At 43.8% G+C, this 17287-nt stretch overlaps 1 protein-coding gene across 3 annotated transcripts in view; it reads right to left on the bottom strand.

Annotated features, from left to right (window-relative positions):
* gdpd2 (glycerophosphodiester phosphodiesterase domain containing 2) overlaps window positions 1-17287 on the bottom strand; it is a 118467-nt gene that overhangs the window by 34218 nt on the left and 66962 nt on the right. For all 3 annotated transcript variants that reach the window (XM_084332168.1, XM_084332169.1, XM_084332167.1), the window contains exon 9: window positions 13357-13439. In XM_084332168.1, the coding sequence (XP_084188294.1) occupies window positions 13357-13439 (83 nt within the window). The remainder of the gene's footprint in view (window positions 1-13356; window positions 13440-17287) is intronic.

Below are 17287 nucleotides of genomic sequence, written 5' to 3' on the forward strand. Positions count from 1 at the left end.
GGGGTATGTGTACCGCGACAGTCCTATTTCTTGGCTGGTGAAAGCGTCTGCAATCTGGTACCGTCGCTCAGGCTGGCCGCTTGCTGCGATAGAGAATGAGACATTCTCGCCCTTTATCGTCTTCAAATCTCGTCTTATTGTCCGAATTGTCATTTGGGTTTCGCTTCCCCGCAGCCCTAGCTGGGCCGCAGCGGAGGCGAGCAGCAGGGTCTTCTCTGACCCGTCATCGAGGACGGCGTAAGTGTCCAGGACTTTATTCTGGTAGCTTAGTGTCACACGCACTACTTTTAGGAGTACTCGGGCTCCACTGCTGCTGGCGGGATCGATGTACATGACGCTCGCTTTGCGGCTGGATGGTGCAGGTGAAGGGCGCCGTCTGTTACTGTCGTGAAGTATGTCCAGATGGGCTCCATCGCACTTGGTGCACCTTTTCTTTAAGCGGCATTCGGCTGCCATGTGTGAGCGCGCACAGCGAAAACAGCGCTTGTTGGACTTTATCCATTGACCTGCTTCCTCCGCGTTCAGCTTGGGGAAGGAGTCACATTGCGCTAGCCAGTGTTCTTTCTCACAGTAGGGGCACACTATTTTCCACTTCTCCGTTCTGGAGGGGGTACTGTGGCTCCTGCTGCTCGGTACTGACTCCGATTGGTGCATCACAGTCACCGATCTTCTTCCATCATTTAGTCGTCTGGTTCCTTCTCTGGAGCCAGGGGTGCTCCGTCCGAATGTATCTAGCCGTAGGCTGCTGACTTCTCTCGCCAGGAAGTCTGCTAGATCGAGGAGGTTCGGTTCGGGGCCATTCGGGTCTCTGTGGTCCCTCTGCCGCCTAAAGCGCTCCTGACGAGCGGGCGGCAGCTTCTCCAGGATCCTTTCCACATTTGAGTTGGCGTAAAGTTCATGCCTCCCCTTCTCTCTTTGCGCTCCCAACATCCCTACCAGGGACTGCACTCTGATGGACAGGTCGTCCAGTGCTCGATTGTCTATTGCTGGGGGTAAGCGGTCGATGTGTCGGATCTCCTGGATCACGTAATCCCATATGCGCCCATACCTCTGGTCCAATGCTACCAGCGCTGCTGTGTATGGGGTGGTGGAAGTCGCGTAGGCGAGCGCTATATTATGTGCGCGGGGTACCTTTAAGTGCTTCAGTAGGATGGCGTATTTGTGGCGTTCATCCAATACATCCACCAACATGGTCTCCAGACACATGCGGAGTTCTGTATACTGGGCCCGGTTCTCTTGGGTGAAGTCGGGTACCATAGGCGTGCCAATGTATGACGCTGACTGTGGATACATCGGCGAGCGTTGGGGGAGAGGCCTCCTAGGCGAGTCTCCTCCCGCTCCTTGGTATGGGCTGGTACCGGCAGTGTACCATGGCCCGCTTGTCCAGGTGCTGTTCCTCGGTGCGGGTCGTGCGTCATGCTCACCCGGGTATAGAGTCGGGGGTCTGTAGCGCAGCTCCGCGGGAGTATAGCCTGGGCTGTACCGGGCCTCCTGGTCCGGTAGAGTACTGTGCTGTCTTCGGGCGTGGTTCTCCTCCTCTTCCTCTTCGTCTTCAGTTAGGTCATCCAGTGCTTGTAGTCTCTGGTTTAGCCTCTCCACAGGATATGCTGCTCCTTCCCGGTTGCTAGGTCTCGCTTGGACCGGTGGGGGGAGGTGGTCTGTGGGGGGTATAGACCTCGTCTGTTGGTCAAGTTCAGGGTTGTTTACTCGGCTAGGGGATGCCGCCCTGGAGGTGTGTCTAGACGAGTTCCTGGAGCCTCTGGCGGAGGGAGAGGGTGTTGTCCGTCTGATCAGCTGTTCTATTAGTTGCGACTGCTGTCTGTCGCGCGCTGCGTCCCGTTGAGCACCGGCTCGTTCTCGGGCCACATTCTCTTCCATCTGAATGCGTCTTATTTCTAGACGTATCTGCTCGTGTTCGCTTCGCTGCTGGATCTGCAGTCGGTCGCGTTCAGCAGCGGCGTTCAGGCTGATGAGGAAGGCCTGCTGTAGGGTCCTCTCTGCCTCGCTGGGAGAAGGCGGTTGTATAGGGGAGCCTTCCCTCGGGGTACTCCTTGCGGAGCCTTGGAGCTCTATCTCCACGGTGCTCTCCCCGTCTTCTTCCGTGCCGAGTTCTCTCTCGGTAGCGTTGTATTCCTCCCGGGACTCATCGGGGACTACTTCTTCAGTACTGGTCAGTTACATTAGAGCCCGTAGGGGCCTCTATGGTCGGGGTAGTCTGGGCGTTGGGGTTAGACATACTTTTACTTTCTAGTTTTACCGCGTTTACTGTTAGTAGAAGACTAGGTTGTTGACTGACAGCGTAAGCCTCTAAGTACTGAGGGAGCCGTCGTTCGCGCTGCGGGCGTTGGTTAGGAGGATCGTTTCGTGGAGTGTTCATCATAGGCCATTTCAATATTAATAACACTATATTAATATTACACTGATTACCATCCGGCTCGAAGGACCAATTGTAACTGAGGGGTACAATTCCCTGACTGTATTACTAGATATGATACTTACTACCACTACCTTTGTACTTAATATTCGGCCACCCAGTACACGGCATAAATATATTATCATGAACACTCTCACGTAGATGAAACGGATCCAACACAAATGTACGAATTAGAAACAGGTCTTTATTTCTACACAGCGATGGTGTGTAGAATAAGCACTTAATCACTTAATTACATTTATGAATTGAAATAGTATGCACTTTTATGGCAAAGAGTATTCGTCGGTATATCAATAGAGAATGTCCAATCTCTGAAGGCGCAGGTGGTAAATATACGACCTGGAATAGTTAAGGAATAACAGCAATGATACTTTAATGATTATATACTAGATACACTAGAGGGGGTTAATCCGGTCGCTTGTAAGCCGACAGGAGTAGGAGGGGGGGGAGGGTAGAATCCGGCTGCCTCGTCCGGCCAAGGGTATCCCAGGTGAACCCACTGTAGTGCCGTTCAATGCGCCGGCGATCCTTGGACCACAGATGAAAGCAGGTGGACTCTTTGTGGGCCGGCTCTCTCCGGTCCACGGGGGAGAGACGTGAAGCGACCTCGTCTTGCAGAGCGTCTCCTCACCTTGCGTCCTCTCCAGGGGGGGGGGTTCCAACACACGGCAGTGTCGGGGGTCTTTATCCATGGAATAATCAAAGTATCCAAAGCATAATCCGTGCCTGGGAAGGCGGGCTGTCGTCGGTAGAATAATCCGGTATACAGGTCCACTCGCTCGTCGGCTCTGGGGCTCCTCGGGTGCAGCTTCACATAGGGTCAACCACCCTGGGTAAGCAGCCAGTTCTCTGCCCGAAACGATGGGGTACTGACTACGGTAGTATTCTCACCGCACGAAGCACTATATATTAACAGACTATTATTAGCTTAATAGACTACGTCCAACTCGACGATATAGTGCCAAATATGACTATTCAAATATTAATATACACGATGTCTCAATACCGATGGTAGGCCGAACTTGGCCTTACTCCCACACGTGGCGTCGCGGGGAGGCTTTACGTCTGTGACTCTATTGGAGGGTAAGAAACTGGACTGAAAAGAAAGTCCTACTTTAGTAGCGCAGTATATATACGCACTATGAACAAATAGTCCCATTAGTGGTGCGGTAGCCAAATTCCTACGCGGAACTAGGACTTGTTCGTACATGTCGAGCGGTACGTTTGAACTGGGTCTGAGGGGTATGGCAGCCTGGCACCAAGGTCTCGACCAATAGTAGAATGGAGACTATTATGGGATGTTCAGTAGGCTAGAATGGATATTCAATGCATATTGTACAAGGAATATACAAGGGATATCAGGGAATATTAGAGAATATACAAATACAATTAAATATATATATATAAATAAATATATATATTCGGTTTAATCTGGCCCTTCACAACAATTAGTATCCCCTCAATCTCTCTATATCTCTCTCTGTCTGCGAATGCAGACTGTGGGTGACTGTCACTCAAAGCGCTTATGGGCGGAGCCAAGCCCAAAACAGCTAGAAATCTTGAAGTGGAAAAATGCTGCTTTAGAGTACTTGATTAGAAATACAAAACAATGATTAAAAAAAAAAATTTTTTTTTTTACAGATGTGTTCCATAGACTCACAGGAATTGTGTAAAGTTGCCCAAATAGTGAAAGGAATAGCAAGAAATGTCCCCTTTAAATTCAATTCCCCTCTTACATTATAACCCCCATCTCTGCCCATGACATTTTTTTGTATGTTGCCCGGGACTATATTTTGTGTTACTTTAAACATGGATTGTGCAGTTTTGAATTTAACCAAATCTTAAAATGTCAGAGTTAGACTTTTAACAAATAAACAATTGGTATGATCTCTATAACCAGCATGATGTACAATCCTTATAGCTCTTTTTTGCAGTGTGCATATCTTTTGTAGGTTGGTTTTATATGTATTTCCCCAAACTTCAACACAATAAGACAGGTAGGGTACAATGAGTGTGCAATACAGAGTGTACAGTGATTTCTGATTTAAGATGTATTTAGTTTTACCCAGAATTCCCAAGCTTCTCGCAATTTTTGAGCATAGATATTTTATGTGTGGTTTCCAGCAGAGTTTGTGGTTTATTAACACGTTGAGTGCCAACAACGTGTATTGTCGTTTGAATTTTTTATTAGCGATCTGAATTCATATTTCATCAACCGAGTCTCCCGTTGGTACAGCAGACCCTCTAGGAGCTCAGATGGGAAAATACCGCCCCCTATCGTCTATCCCTGTGTAACTGCAGGTCATTCGATTATACTGCTGGATCTGTGGAGGTGGAGCCAACTGTCTCTATTATGCTGGCGAGCCGTCTGATGAACATGGAAGTGATCGCGAGATGGAATGCAACATGGAATATATATTTACAGCAGCCAATAATCAATCAATAAACGCGATCGATATTTGGAATGGCGATCAGGAATTGGAATAATCTTTTTGGAGAACATCTGATCTAAGGTAAAGTCTATGTTACCAGTCTTGGGGTTATCGGAGAGAACGATAGCTTTTCGAAATGCTATAAAAAGGATATATGAACCGATAAAAAAACAATCAGTTTCGACAATGTTGACTGCAACATTGAAGCGACGGGCAGATTAGACACATAGCCATAATTTAAAACATAGATTATGCGTTTTTAACACTAACATTGAAGTGGATGATGGCATTCAAGGGGGTAAAAAGGTAAACAAGGCCGGCACTGATAGTGTTAAGACACCCAAAAACTTTATTTCATATACTCTATCGATTTTGACATTATCAATTTCCAGATGGAGTTATGTATTTATTTTGCGATTTCCAAACAGCATGAACTTGGTTTTACTCAGATTTAATGATAGCTTGTTTGTATCAAACCAGCATTTTAGTTTGTATAATTCTTTCTTTGCTACCTTTAAAAGCTGCTGCAGATCATCCCCATAACATAAGATATTTGTGTCATCTGCAAAGACAACCAATTTAAATATTTCACCACATCAAACACGAGGTGGACCCGGGCAAATACTGCGGCATGGTCATGCTGGACCTCCAAAAGGCTTTCGACACTGTCAATCACTCCATTCTGATTGATAAGCTAAAAGCAATTGGTTTTGATAGTTCATCAGTGAGCTGGATGCAATCCTACCTGGAGGGGAGAGAACAGATGGGGGCAGCGGTGGCCTAAAGGTTTTGTGGCCAGAAGGTCGCCGGTTCGATCCCCCAGACCGGCAGGAAAAATCTGGGCTGGATGAATAACTCTCTCCCATACCCTTAACACCAACCGCTGAAGTGCCCTTGAGCAAGGCACTAAACCCCCAACTGCTCCAGTGGAGTTGCTCAGTGGCCAACGGTGTCAGACTGTGGTTGTACTGGGCAGCTCCCAGGTGTGAATGGAACTGTGTGAATGTGAAGCAGGGCGTAGCTGAAAAAGAGCATCCGTGCTCAGCGAACCTACCCTGGGTAAATAAAGGAGAGAAGAAGATGGTGGAGGTGAACGGTACACTGTCCCCCCCCCCCCCCCCCCCCCTCCCAGTGAGCTGTGGTGTTCCATAAGGAAGCATTCTAGGACCTTTACTGTTCCTAATTTATGCAAATGACATGTCATCAGCTTGTGACTGCAACTTGTTCCTGTTCGCAGACGACTCAGCCCTGCTGGTCTCTGACAGGGACAAGTTGCAGGTTGAAAAAGCCCTCAGCTCTGAACTCGGTAGAATCTGCACCTGGCTCGCTGATAACAAACTATCATTACACCTAAAACAGAGTCCATTCTCTTCGGATCAAATAACAAACCCAGCAAGACCGACGGCTTCCCAGTTACAGTGGGTGACAATATTGTCACAAGGAAAGATGAAATTACATACCTGGGTTCCATCCTAGAGGCAAATCTTTCATGTGACAAAATGGCAACCAATGTAATAAAAAAAGTCAACCAACGAACTAGATTCTTGTACCGGATCTCCTCTCTGGTAAACAAGAATACTTTGAAGACTAACAGGAGCACTCATTCAACGGTACTACGACTATGCTTGCACCTCATGGTACCAAAGCACATCAAAGGCCCTTAAAACAAGGCTACAAACATCACAAAACAAACTGGTCAGACTACTGCTTGGCCTTACTCACAAAACCCACCTCACCCCTGCACATTTTGACAACCTAGGATGGCTTAGAGTAGACGACAGAGTACAGCAACTTGCAATGGGCCTTGTCTACAAGATACACTACACCACTGGGATACCCAGGTACATGTCGAAATACTTCCCAAAGGTCAGTGAATTCCACACCCACAACACCAGAGGGAGTTCCACAAATCATGTTCAACCCAGATTCGGCTCAAACAAAGAACTAAACACGTTTAGCAATTATGCATCAATAATGTGGAACGCCCTACCAGGGCCGGACTGGGGAAATAATTCATACCGGGAGATATAGCGCAGGCCACTTTTTAAGCGGGGGGTCCCCCACCCGGAACATTTTAGTTACAAAGACTTAATTTCCTGCATTCTGGTGAATTTGAGTGCATGTGAATCACAAACGAATGAGCCAACAATTGCTTAGTACAATGTACTGTTATGAACCTCAAATAAAACTGTTGTGGCACTAGCAATGCTACACTCTCCACCTTCAAAAAGAAAAAAGCAAGAGCACAACATATTTTTTCTATTTACTATTATAATACAGTTAACCACTCTCTCCACCTATTCAAACAGAGCAAGAGCACAATACCATATTCACTTTACTGATGCACTACCCATCAACAGTTAAAATAGCCCTTTACACAAACATTAAATAACAGACCTTTCATTACAATACTATAATAACAGTAGCCACTGCCAGAATAGTGACACATGTATCACGTGTGGTGAGCACACGCATGCATGCACAACGAAGACAGAAGATTGCGTTGTCTCAATCATTTTAACTATAAAATGAGCTCAAAGTATGAGCTCACTGACTGAAATTTCCAACAAAAAGCATCAATTGTCAAATAATATTGATCACATTAACTAGACTAGATGTTTTTGAGGAAATTAGAAAGGGAACAACAACTTAACCCTTGTGTCTGATCAGATTCTTATTTTTTTGATAACTTTGCAGTGATTATGTTTGTAGCCAATGTGGCAAAGGTGTGTACTCTTTGAATTATAACGCTTTGAATCATAACCACCACATATTGTTTTTTGTAATGTCAGATTTAACAACTCCTTTCAGAAAAGTGGGAGTGTGCCATCTGCCATTCCATTCGCTGCCTCCGCTGTCAATCAGTTGTATCGCCTGGTCCCGCCTCCACCAATCACAAGCAGCAGCATGGCTCCATTGTGTGTGTGTGATCCGCGTGAGGGAGAGAGAGTCAGATAGTTCTCCAACTCTGTCGCAGACAGTGAAATCCTGGTTGTTCCCCACCCACCTAGGTTATCTAACTATCGCGCCGCGCCGCCGCCACAACTAGAAACAATGGCCTGGCAAAAAAAATATATAATAATTATAATAAAAAAAAAAAAAATATATATATATATATTTTTTTTTTTTTATATCTCTGTGCAGGCCAGGCCACCGGGAAAACTCCAGGTGCTCCCGATGGCCAGTCCGGGCCTGCGCCCTACCCAAAACCGTGAAGGAATGTAAATCCCTACCCTCCTTCAAAACCGCTCTCAAAGAGCACCTACGGGTGGCTGCAATTCGAAACTGGCCCCTGTAAATGTCCACCCCCCCCCCACAAATGTACAGTTTCTTCCCCTTCGGATGTATATATCTTTTATGATCTCTTTTTACTACACAGTTATGTATATCCGTTTGTCGTGTATGTCATAAATGTCATGATGAATTGAAAATGGGGGACCCCGATGTAAACAAAACGAAAGTCTTTTTCTGGTCTGCATCCTCTTAGCAGTTTGTTTTGTATTGAGGCGTACTGTACTGTACCCATTCTGCAATCTGTTAATAAAGTTTTCAATCAAACACTCGTAGTCCTGGCTTTCAGACTCCTGTATCGTCTGCCTGATGGCAGGAGGTTGAAGAGTCTGTGCTGGGGGTGTGTACTGTCCTTAATTATGTTATGTGCTCTCCTGGTGGCCCTGATAGAGTAAATGTCCTGTAGTGAGGGGAAGGCCCCGTCCCACCCAACCCCCCCCAATGTACAGTTTCTTCCCCTTCGAATGTATATATTTTTCTTGTAAGATCTCTCTCTTAAACAGTACTGTATATTGTGTATATGTCATGTATGTCATAAATGTGTTGATGAATTGAAAATGGGGGACCCTGATGTAAACAAGACAAAAGTCTTTTTCTGGTCTGCATCCAATCTGTAAATAAAGTTTTCAATCAATCAATCAATCAATCAGGCTGCTCCAGAGATGTACTGAGCAGTTTTAATCACTCGCTGGAGTGCCTTCCTGTCCTTAGCAGTGCAGTTTCCATACCAGACCGTGATTGAGCTGGTAAGGACACTCTCAACCGTACTTCTATAGAAGTTGCTGAGAATTTTGGGTGGCATGCCACATTTTCTCAGCCTTCTTAGGAAGTACAGTCGTTGCTGGGATTCTTTGATTATCTGTTGCGTCACGTGTTGTGAGCCCAGGTGAGGTCCTCGCTGATGTGGGTTCCGAGGTATTTAAAGGTTTTCACCCTGGCCACCTCTGTACTGTATGTACAGAGGTGTGTACTGTACACTTCTCCTCCGTGGGTCAATAATCATCTCCTTGGTCTTGTCTGCATTCAAGGAGAGATTATTGTCCTGACACCAGGCCACCAGTTCCGGCACCACAGCTCCCCCAGTGATCAGTCCGACGACCGTAGTATCATCCGCAAACTTGATGATACTGGTGTTGCTCTGGGAGGCCACACAATCGTGTGTGAAGAGGGTGTACAGCAGGGGACTCATCACGCAGCCCTGGGGGGTCCCTGTGCTTAGAACCTTTGTGCCTGATGTCCGGTTGGCGACTCCGACTGACTGGGGCCTGTTCGTAAGAAAATTCAGCACCCAGTTACAGAGAGCCGGTATCAGACCAACAGTGAGGAGTTTAGCAGAGAGTTTGTGTGGGATGACCGTGTTAAATGCAGAGCTGTAGTCTGGCATATGTAATAGTCTGGCATATGTGTCCTTGCCCTCTAAGTGGGTGAGGGTGGTGTGGATGACAGTGTTGACTGCATCCTCAGTGGACCGGTTCTGACGGTACGTAAACTGCAGAGGGTCCAGTGTGTCTGGGATGGTCTCCTTGATGTGCATCATGAGAATCCTCTCGAAACACTTCATCACTCTTGGGGTGAGTGCAACGGGACGATAGTCATTCAGACAGGTCAGTGTTTTTCTTTGGCAGGGGCACGATGGTGGTGGTCTTGAAGGAGGTGGACACAACGGCTTGTGCTAGTGACGAGTTGTAAATGTCAGCAAGTACGTCAGCCAGCTGTGATGAACAGACCCTGAGGGCATGGCCGGGGATGTTGTATTTACAGGTTTCTTGTCAGGATAAATCCTGAAAATTTGACATGCACATCCCGGTTCCAGGTGAGCAGGAAGAGTGGGAAGGAATGTTCAGAGGAAGACAATATTGTTAGCTGGGTAAATAAGAATGTGCTCTTAGTCAACTAGACTAATAACAGTTACAAAACATACATGTATTTCACAGAGCTACTTGCACATACCGTGCAGTCTACTGTACAGTACAGTACAGACACAGTACAGCCACAGTCCTGTACAGTCCAGCCACAGTACAGTACAGTCCAGCCACAGTACAGTACAGTCCAGCCACAGTACAGTCACAGTACAGTCCAGCCACAGTACAGTACAGTACAGTCCAGCCACAGTACAGTCCAGCCACAGTAAAGTACAGTACAGTCCAGCCACAGTACAGTCCAGCCACAGTAAAGTACAGTACAGTCCAGCCACAGTACAGTCCAGCCACAGTCCAGTACAGTCCAGCCACAGTACAGTCCAGCCACAGTGAAGTACAATCCAGTCCTCTCCTGTGTGGGGTCTTTGTTTTGTTTATTATTATGGCCTTGGAGATCCTGATGCCATATTTGCTTAAATTTCTGTAAGTTTAGTTGGTTTATTTCTGTTGTTAATTTTCTGTAAATGAATATCCTTCATTGTTACACTTTTAAAGTGTTTCAGCGGCCAGTGACACAGAAGAGAAGGGGGGCCAGGGGGCTTCTGTGGGGGAGTCAACAAAACAGCTCCTTCATATCCAACCAAAGTAGACCCCCCCCCCCCCCTCTGACACACAGCTTTAGATGCATCATTTGCCTGTTTATGATTATTTCATTTCATTTCATTTTTTTATTTATTCGTACATGGAATTGTTACAGTCCAACAGTGTCTTCAGTACGTAATTACGTATAGTTCACTTAATATGATCCACTAAATTCCATGGCCGAAAGGAACAGGAAGAAGAAAACTCTTATTGTACCTGCCCCAACACACATACAGTACACTGATAGACTGTTCATAGCACAATGTTTACCAAACCAAACAAAATGTACATACTTATTTTGCAGAAATTAAAAAATCAACACAATTACATTAACATAAATAAATACATTTTGTGTATATATCTATCAGTTAAATTGCATATTTACTGAGGTTCATTCATTTATATACACACACACACACACACACACACACACACACACACACACACACACACACACACACACACACACACACACACACACACACACACACACACACACACACACACACACACACACACACACACACACACACACACACACACACACACACACACACACACACACACACACACACTTTTATCTATATATGTATAGTGAGTGCACTGTTCTATTATATCATTTATTATTCTATATTATACTTCTATATACTATACTATATAATTGTATTATTCTTATTTTATTATACTATAACTAGATCATACTATATACTATATCATACTATAGTATACTATATTATACTACTAGATTATTATATTGGTATACAGTATTATACAATATAATTATATATATACTGTTATTTTAATATATTATTATTCTATGTTAAGCTGCTATACTATATTACTAAACTCCTTCTAGCCTATACTGTAATGTTATGCTATATTATCCTGTTATGCTCAACTGCAATACTATACTAAACTGTGATATACTGTCTATTTATCTTTTCTTTGTACAACTTTTTGAAGTGAAATATATTAGCAGAACTCTTTACATCATTCTGCAAAGAGTTCCATAGTTTGATACCTATAACTGAGGTGCACCTTTGTTTTAAGGTGGTTCGTGCAAATTGGTGCTTACAATTTAATTTCCTTCTGCCGTCATCTGGACAGTGAACAAACAACCTCTGTATATTTGCTGGTAATACTCTGCATTTAGCTCTAAACAAAACTAATAAAGTCTGTATTTCAGCTAACTCTTTAAGTTTCAATAGTCTGAATTTAATAAATAATTAATTGGTATGTTCTCTTGAATCTACTTTGTGAACTATTCTTACTGCTCTCTTCTGTAATATAAATAATTATGTTGCTTTCATACGTGTTACCCCACACTTCCAACGCAGTAACTCAAATATGGTAGGATGAATGAACAATAAAGTATTCGCATAGAATTGTAATCAAGCACATTATTTGCCTTGTTCAAAACGAAAACACTCTTGGTTACCTTCTTTTTTATGTACATTATGTGAGGCTTCCATGTAAATTTCTCATCCAAACATTTGAACTCAGATACTCTTTCAATATTAATGGAAAACTCCAACATTTTGGGAAATTAGCTTATTTGCCATCTACCCTGGAGTTAGACAAGAAGATTTTTCTTCTCTGTGCATGCAGTAGGAGTAGGAAGACGTTTGGAACTAGTCTAATGGAGGAACCTACTTCCAGTGACTGACGCTAAGCTAGGCTAACGGTGCGTGTCTTCCTACTCCTACTGCATGCACAGAGAAGAAAAAGGGTATGTATCTTCATAACTCCAGGGTAGATGCCAAATAAGCTAATTTCCCAAAATGTTGGAGTTTTCCTTTAACTCCGTCTATACATAATGCCACATTGTCCTCCTTTTGATTAGTAAATATCATACATTTAGTTTTTTTCAGATTTAGGGATAACTTATTGTTATCAAACAACAACATATCTTGAGTTTCCACATTTCATTTACAATGTCATTTGCACATTTTTTATTGTATTATATTGTGAACCCCTGCGATAATTTCTATTTAAATGAAAGCTAACTTTATATGAGACAGCTTTATTCATAAATTATGAGCATGATAAGGTTGGTTATAGTATAGCATTATTAATGCATTAGACTGAAGATAAACAAAATAGTCTCAACTGAATTATCTTTGAATTCATTGATTCATTGAGTTGCATCGGGTTGTTTAAGTAAGTTGAATCAACTTAATAGGAGTGATGTCAACATGATATGTCAGATTCTCTCCTAGTCCTAAGATACATTAATTAAGGGCTTTGGTCACATATGCAACCTTGTTTGTGGGAAGTGTGTGTTCATATTTGCCTTGGTGGCACTAGTGGGAGTAGGGGAGACATATCCTGGTCACACCCCCATAATACACACAACAAATACAAATAATAATAATACAAACAAACATAATATATTGTTTATCATTTTTATATATATATATATTTAGTTTATATTATACTAAAATATATTTACTATACTTCCTACGTGAAGCTGAAGTGGTCCCTTGATTCCTTATGATGTGGCAGGGAATCACTTCATTTCTTACAATCCATATTCTGCTTCATTTGATTTTATGGGAATTCAGTAGGATTTGGCTCTGCTGATTTGTCCATCTCCATCTTGTCACACTAATTTAGCACCAGATTGTTCTTCTCCATCATTATCAATATTATTTGATATTATGGCTGCTGATTATGTCCCCATCTTGACGCCGGGTACCTGAGCTGCACGTCTGTCTCGAAGGCCGTCACGTTGCACGCCACACTCCTTCTGAACGACATCATGGTGTTCTCTGGGGCCAGCTGAGGACAGCAAGGACAGATGGGTGAGACACACGCTCAGTGTGGCGAGACAGGAGTGAAGCTAGTGAACAAGGTCAAGAGGATCTTCACATAGGTGGACGTTGACTTACATATTCAATGGGTCAACTTTTCAGGAAAAATTACTTGAAAAGGTGCTATAGATAGCATTCAGCCACTAGATGTCACACTAGAGCACCAGCATGTCATTTATCCAATCAGGTGCATTCCCCGTGGGAATTTATTTTTATTTATAGACAATGTGCATTTACATTAATGGGAAGTAGAGAGAGGATACAAACGGTATAGGCAATCCTATGAACCAATGTTGCCTTGAGGCTCCAGGTGTGATGTATGCAATTAGACACGCTCCGAATTGCAGTCTAAAAAAGATTGCCGAGATCTGATTTTTTATAAACTATTTATTTTTACAACAGCCCCAATATTTTGCTAGAACTATAAAACAAACAAAAAGGTTTTTGTAAATGAAGATAAATTACTGACAATGAAGTGGTCAAACTGTATGGTACTGCTCTACCTGAGGCCTACCTGAGCTCAGACTACCTGCCATGTTATTGGAGGTAAAGAGGAAAAAGAAGATAATAAACTACATATCTACAATTTTCACCATATTCTAGTATAAATTATTTGGCTCCTACAAACCGGCCCATAATTGTTCTTGTGGGCAAACAAAACAATTACAACTTTCAAAATATAAGGAACCAAAATGTATAGTCCATTAAAAAATCTAAATCCAAAACTCTTCCAAGTTATCAGTAAGAGTGTAATTAGTCTGCAGCGGGAAACGGTGTGTGTGTGTCTTTTATTTTAGGGCCTCCAGCAGCAGACACAACTTTGTGATAGGTCTGTGAAGGGTGGTAGTCTTGAGTTTTCACCTGAACTTGTCTAACCAGTCCTCTGGAGTCAGGCATGGTTTGTACGACCCGCCCCAGGATCCAAGAGTTGCGGGGGCAGTATCATCGTTGATGAGAACAATATCTCCGGTATCAAAGTTCCTCCTTTTCAGTTTCCATTTTTGACATTCCTGTAACTCGGGCAGGTACTCCCTTGTCCATCTCTTCCAAAAAAGGTCGGCCACACCAGTCCTCATTAACCAGTGTTAATACTCCAGGTGGTATAAAAGGCTTGGTGTTCATCAGAAGTAGATGGTTGGGTGTGAGAGGTTCCAGGGTCATTAGAGGCTTTGGTGATGGGCCTGTCATTGATGATTGATTCTACCTCACATAACAAGGTCTGCAGATCTTCTTCGTCAAGTGTCTGTTGCTGTAGAATAGCGCTGAGGACCCTTCTGACTGTCCGGATTTGTCTCTCCCAAATGCCACCATGGTGGGAACCGGAAGGGGGGTTAAAAACCCACGTGATGCCCATTTTAAGCAGAGTGTCTTTAATGTGGATATCGTCAAGACCCTGGATGGCCTCTTTTAAGTTCTCACTCTGCTCTGACTAGGTTGGTTCCGTTATCTGAGCGCATGAACTTGACTTGACCTTACCTAGCAGTGAACCTTTGGATAGCATTTTATGCATGAGTTTGTGTCCAGCGAATGTGCCACTTCCAGATGCACTGCTCTTATGTTTAGACATGTAAAGATGACTCCAAACGCTTAACAGTTTATCTCAAATGGTCCAAATTAATCACACCCAACGTTGGTGAAGGGTGGGTCATCTGGGGTGATACACACTTAGCCATTAACTTCTGTATGGCTGCATTAGCACTTGGAAGCCAGTACTGTTGTCTGAGGTGAGAAAGAAGGTAATTCCGTCCACTGTGTCTAGTATCCTCCCAGTATCTGCCTGATGATGAGTTGGGATGATGATCCTTAGGGAGAATAGCAGGGTGTTTAGCTTGTGCTGCATGGCTGCTTAATCTGCCCCCTACTCTCAACACATCGTGCTGAAGAACTGGACACAGTTTATGAAGATGGCTGCTTTCACAGTGGAACCTCTCCTCAGTGTTTATTTATCCTTTATTTATCCAGGAATGTCCCATTGAGATACAAGATCTCTTCTTCCAGGGAGTGTTGCAATCTCCTCTGGAAAGCCTCTTTGCTGGCAAAACATTATGATTTCCACTTCTGCTTGCACAATCTTTATTTTTTTTTATCTACTTTTTCTCCCATTTTAAATTTTTCTCCCATCCCAATTTCGTATCGTCCAATTCTACCCTCCCCTGTCTCGAACGCTGTTTGGCCATGCCTCCCACAAGCCGGCTGTAATGTGGACGAAGCCATACATTGCACGAGTCCCCTCCGGTACTCGAGGTAGCAACCGTCGCATCTTTTCACCTGCACAGCGTGATCTTTCAGCATCGGGGGTCTGCGCTTTGGAGGGACGCCGCCCCCGTCGCTTCCTGATTCTACTGCGCAGGCGCACCAACCGACCTGTAGGAGTCGCTGTCCACAACGTCCGATCCCCACCCATCAGCTTCCCACCCCCTAATACTGCCAAATGTATTAGTATGAACGACCAGCAAAGCTGAATGCAATGCGGAGAGCTGGGCTCGAACCCAGCGTATCCTGCATTGGTGGTGAGCGCCTTGCCCACTGCACCACCTAGCCGCCCCTGCTTGCACAATCTTTCATTATTTTCAAAATGTTCTCATCTCTTTGGCTGTTTTTACAGTTGCTCTTTTCTCACACTCTTGTTTTAGTGCATCTTTGATCTTGAGCATCCAGGCAATTGCCTTTTTGAGTCTGTGCCAATAGTGAGAGATGAGCCTGCTGACAGTTTTCACATCCTGCTTTACAGATGTAGTATTCACAACTGCAACTCTCTTGACCTCTGCATCTTCTGCAGCAAGGGCTTGAGCTGGCATGTCCAGTTAATCTCTGGGTGCATTAAGAAGCCTGGCCATGTTTTATTTTTTAGGAGCATGCTTGCCAAGATGCCTCTTGATGTACAATTGGAAACCTCAGAAGCTGCTCTGATAGCTGTGACTCTATTTGCGACAAACGTGTGAAATAGGTTCATTCTTAATGTATTTCCACACCGATGTGCTATCTGTCCAGAATACAGAGCTCTCAAGCGGGACTTCCAGTTCTGCTTGCATCATCTTGTTTACACTAGCAGATACTGTAGCAGCAGTTAGGTCCATTCGTGGTATGGTGACTAACTACAGTGGTGTGACCCAGGCCATGATGAAGGAACAGTGGATTTTATGTTCAATGTTTTCCAACAACAGATAGGTAACAGTGTTACCAGTCTCACATCACATGCATCAGAAAAGTGATGGAGCTGAGGTGAAACCAATTTTCCAAAACCACAGCATGGTTGATGAATATCTCGACGTCTGATAGATGGTTCGGGGAAGGGGGGGGGGGGTTATCCTTTCTAAAAGCACTGTGGATGTATTACTTTAAAAGAATGATTACTCTACATACAAATGTGATCTATAGCACCTTTAATTTTCAGATGCACACGCATGTATTCATGAAGTTCTGCATTTGGTTTTTAATGGATTTCAAGGTCCTTTGGGTCATGAAATCTAGTCACAAAATTGAGAACCATGTAAACCATCAGTTCAAGTAAAAACAACCAAAATTGAAGATACAAGGTTTTCAGCCAACAGCAGCGCTATGAAATACTCATCTAAAGTCATAGAACACCACGATACTGCATAGTAATCAATGTGTATGGAATGCACATGTGTTTGTTGTTCGTTTGGATGGCTACTAGTGGTGGAAGAAGTACACAGTTCCTTTACTTAAGTAAAAGTAGGAATACCAAGATAAAATAGCATTTTGGTAAAAGTAAAAGTCCTCCATTCAAAATATTACTTAAGTAAAATAACATAAATTAAGTAAAGTAAAGTACAAGGAATTGTAGGCTACTTA

Source organism: Notolepis coatsorum (assembly GCF_963971535.1).
Source record: "Notolepis coatsorum genome assembly, chromosome: 16".
NCBI classification, from domain to species: Eukaryota; Metazoa; Chordata; class Actinopteri; order Aulopiformes; family Paralepididae; genus Notolepis; species Notolepis coatsorum.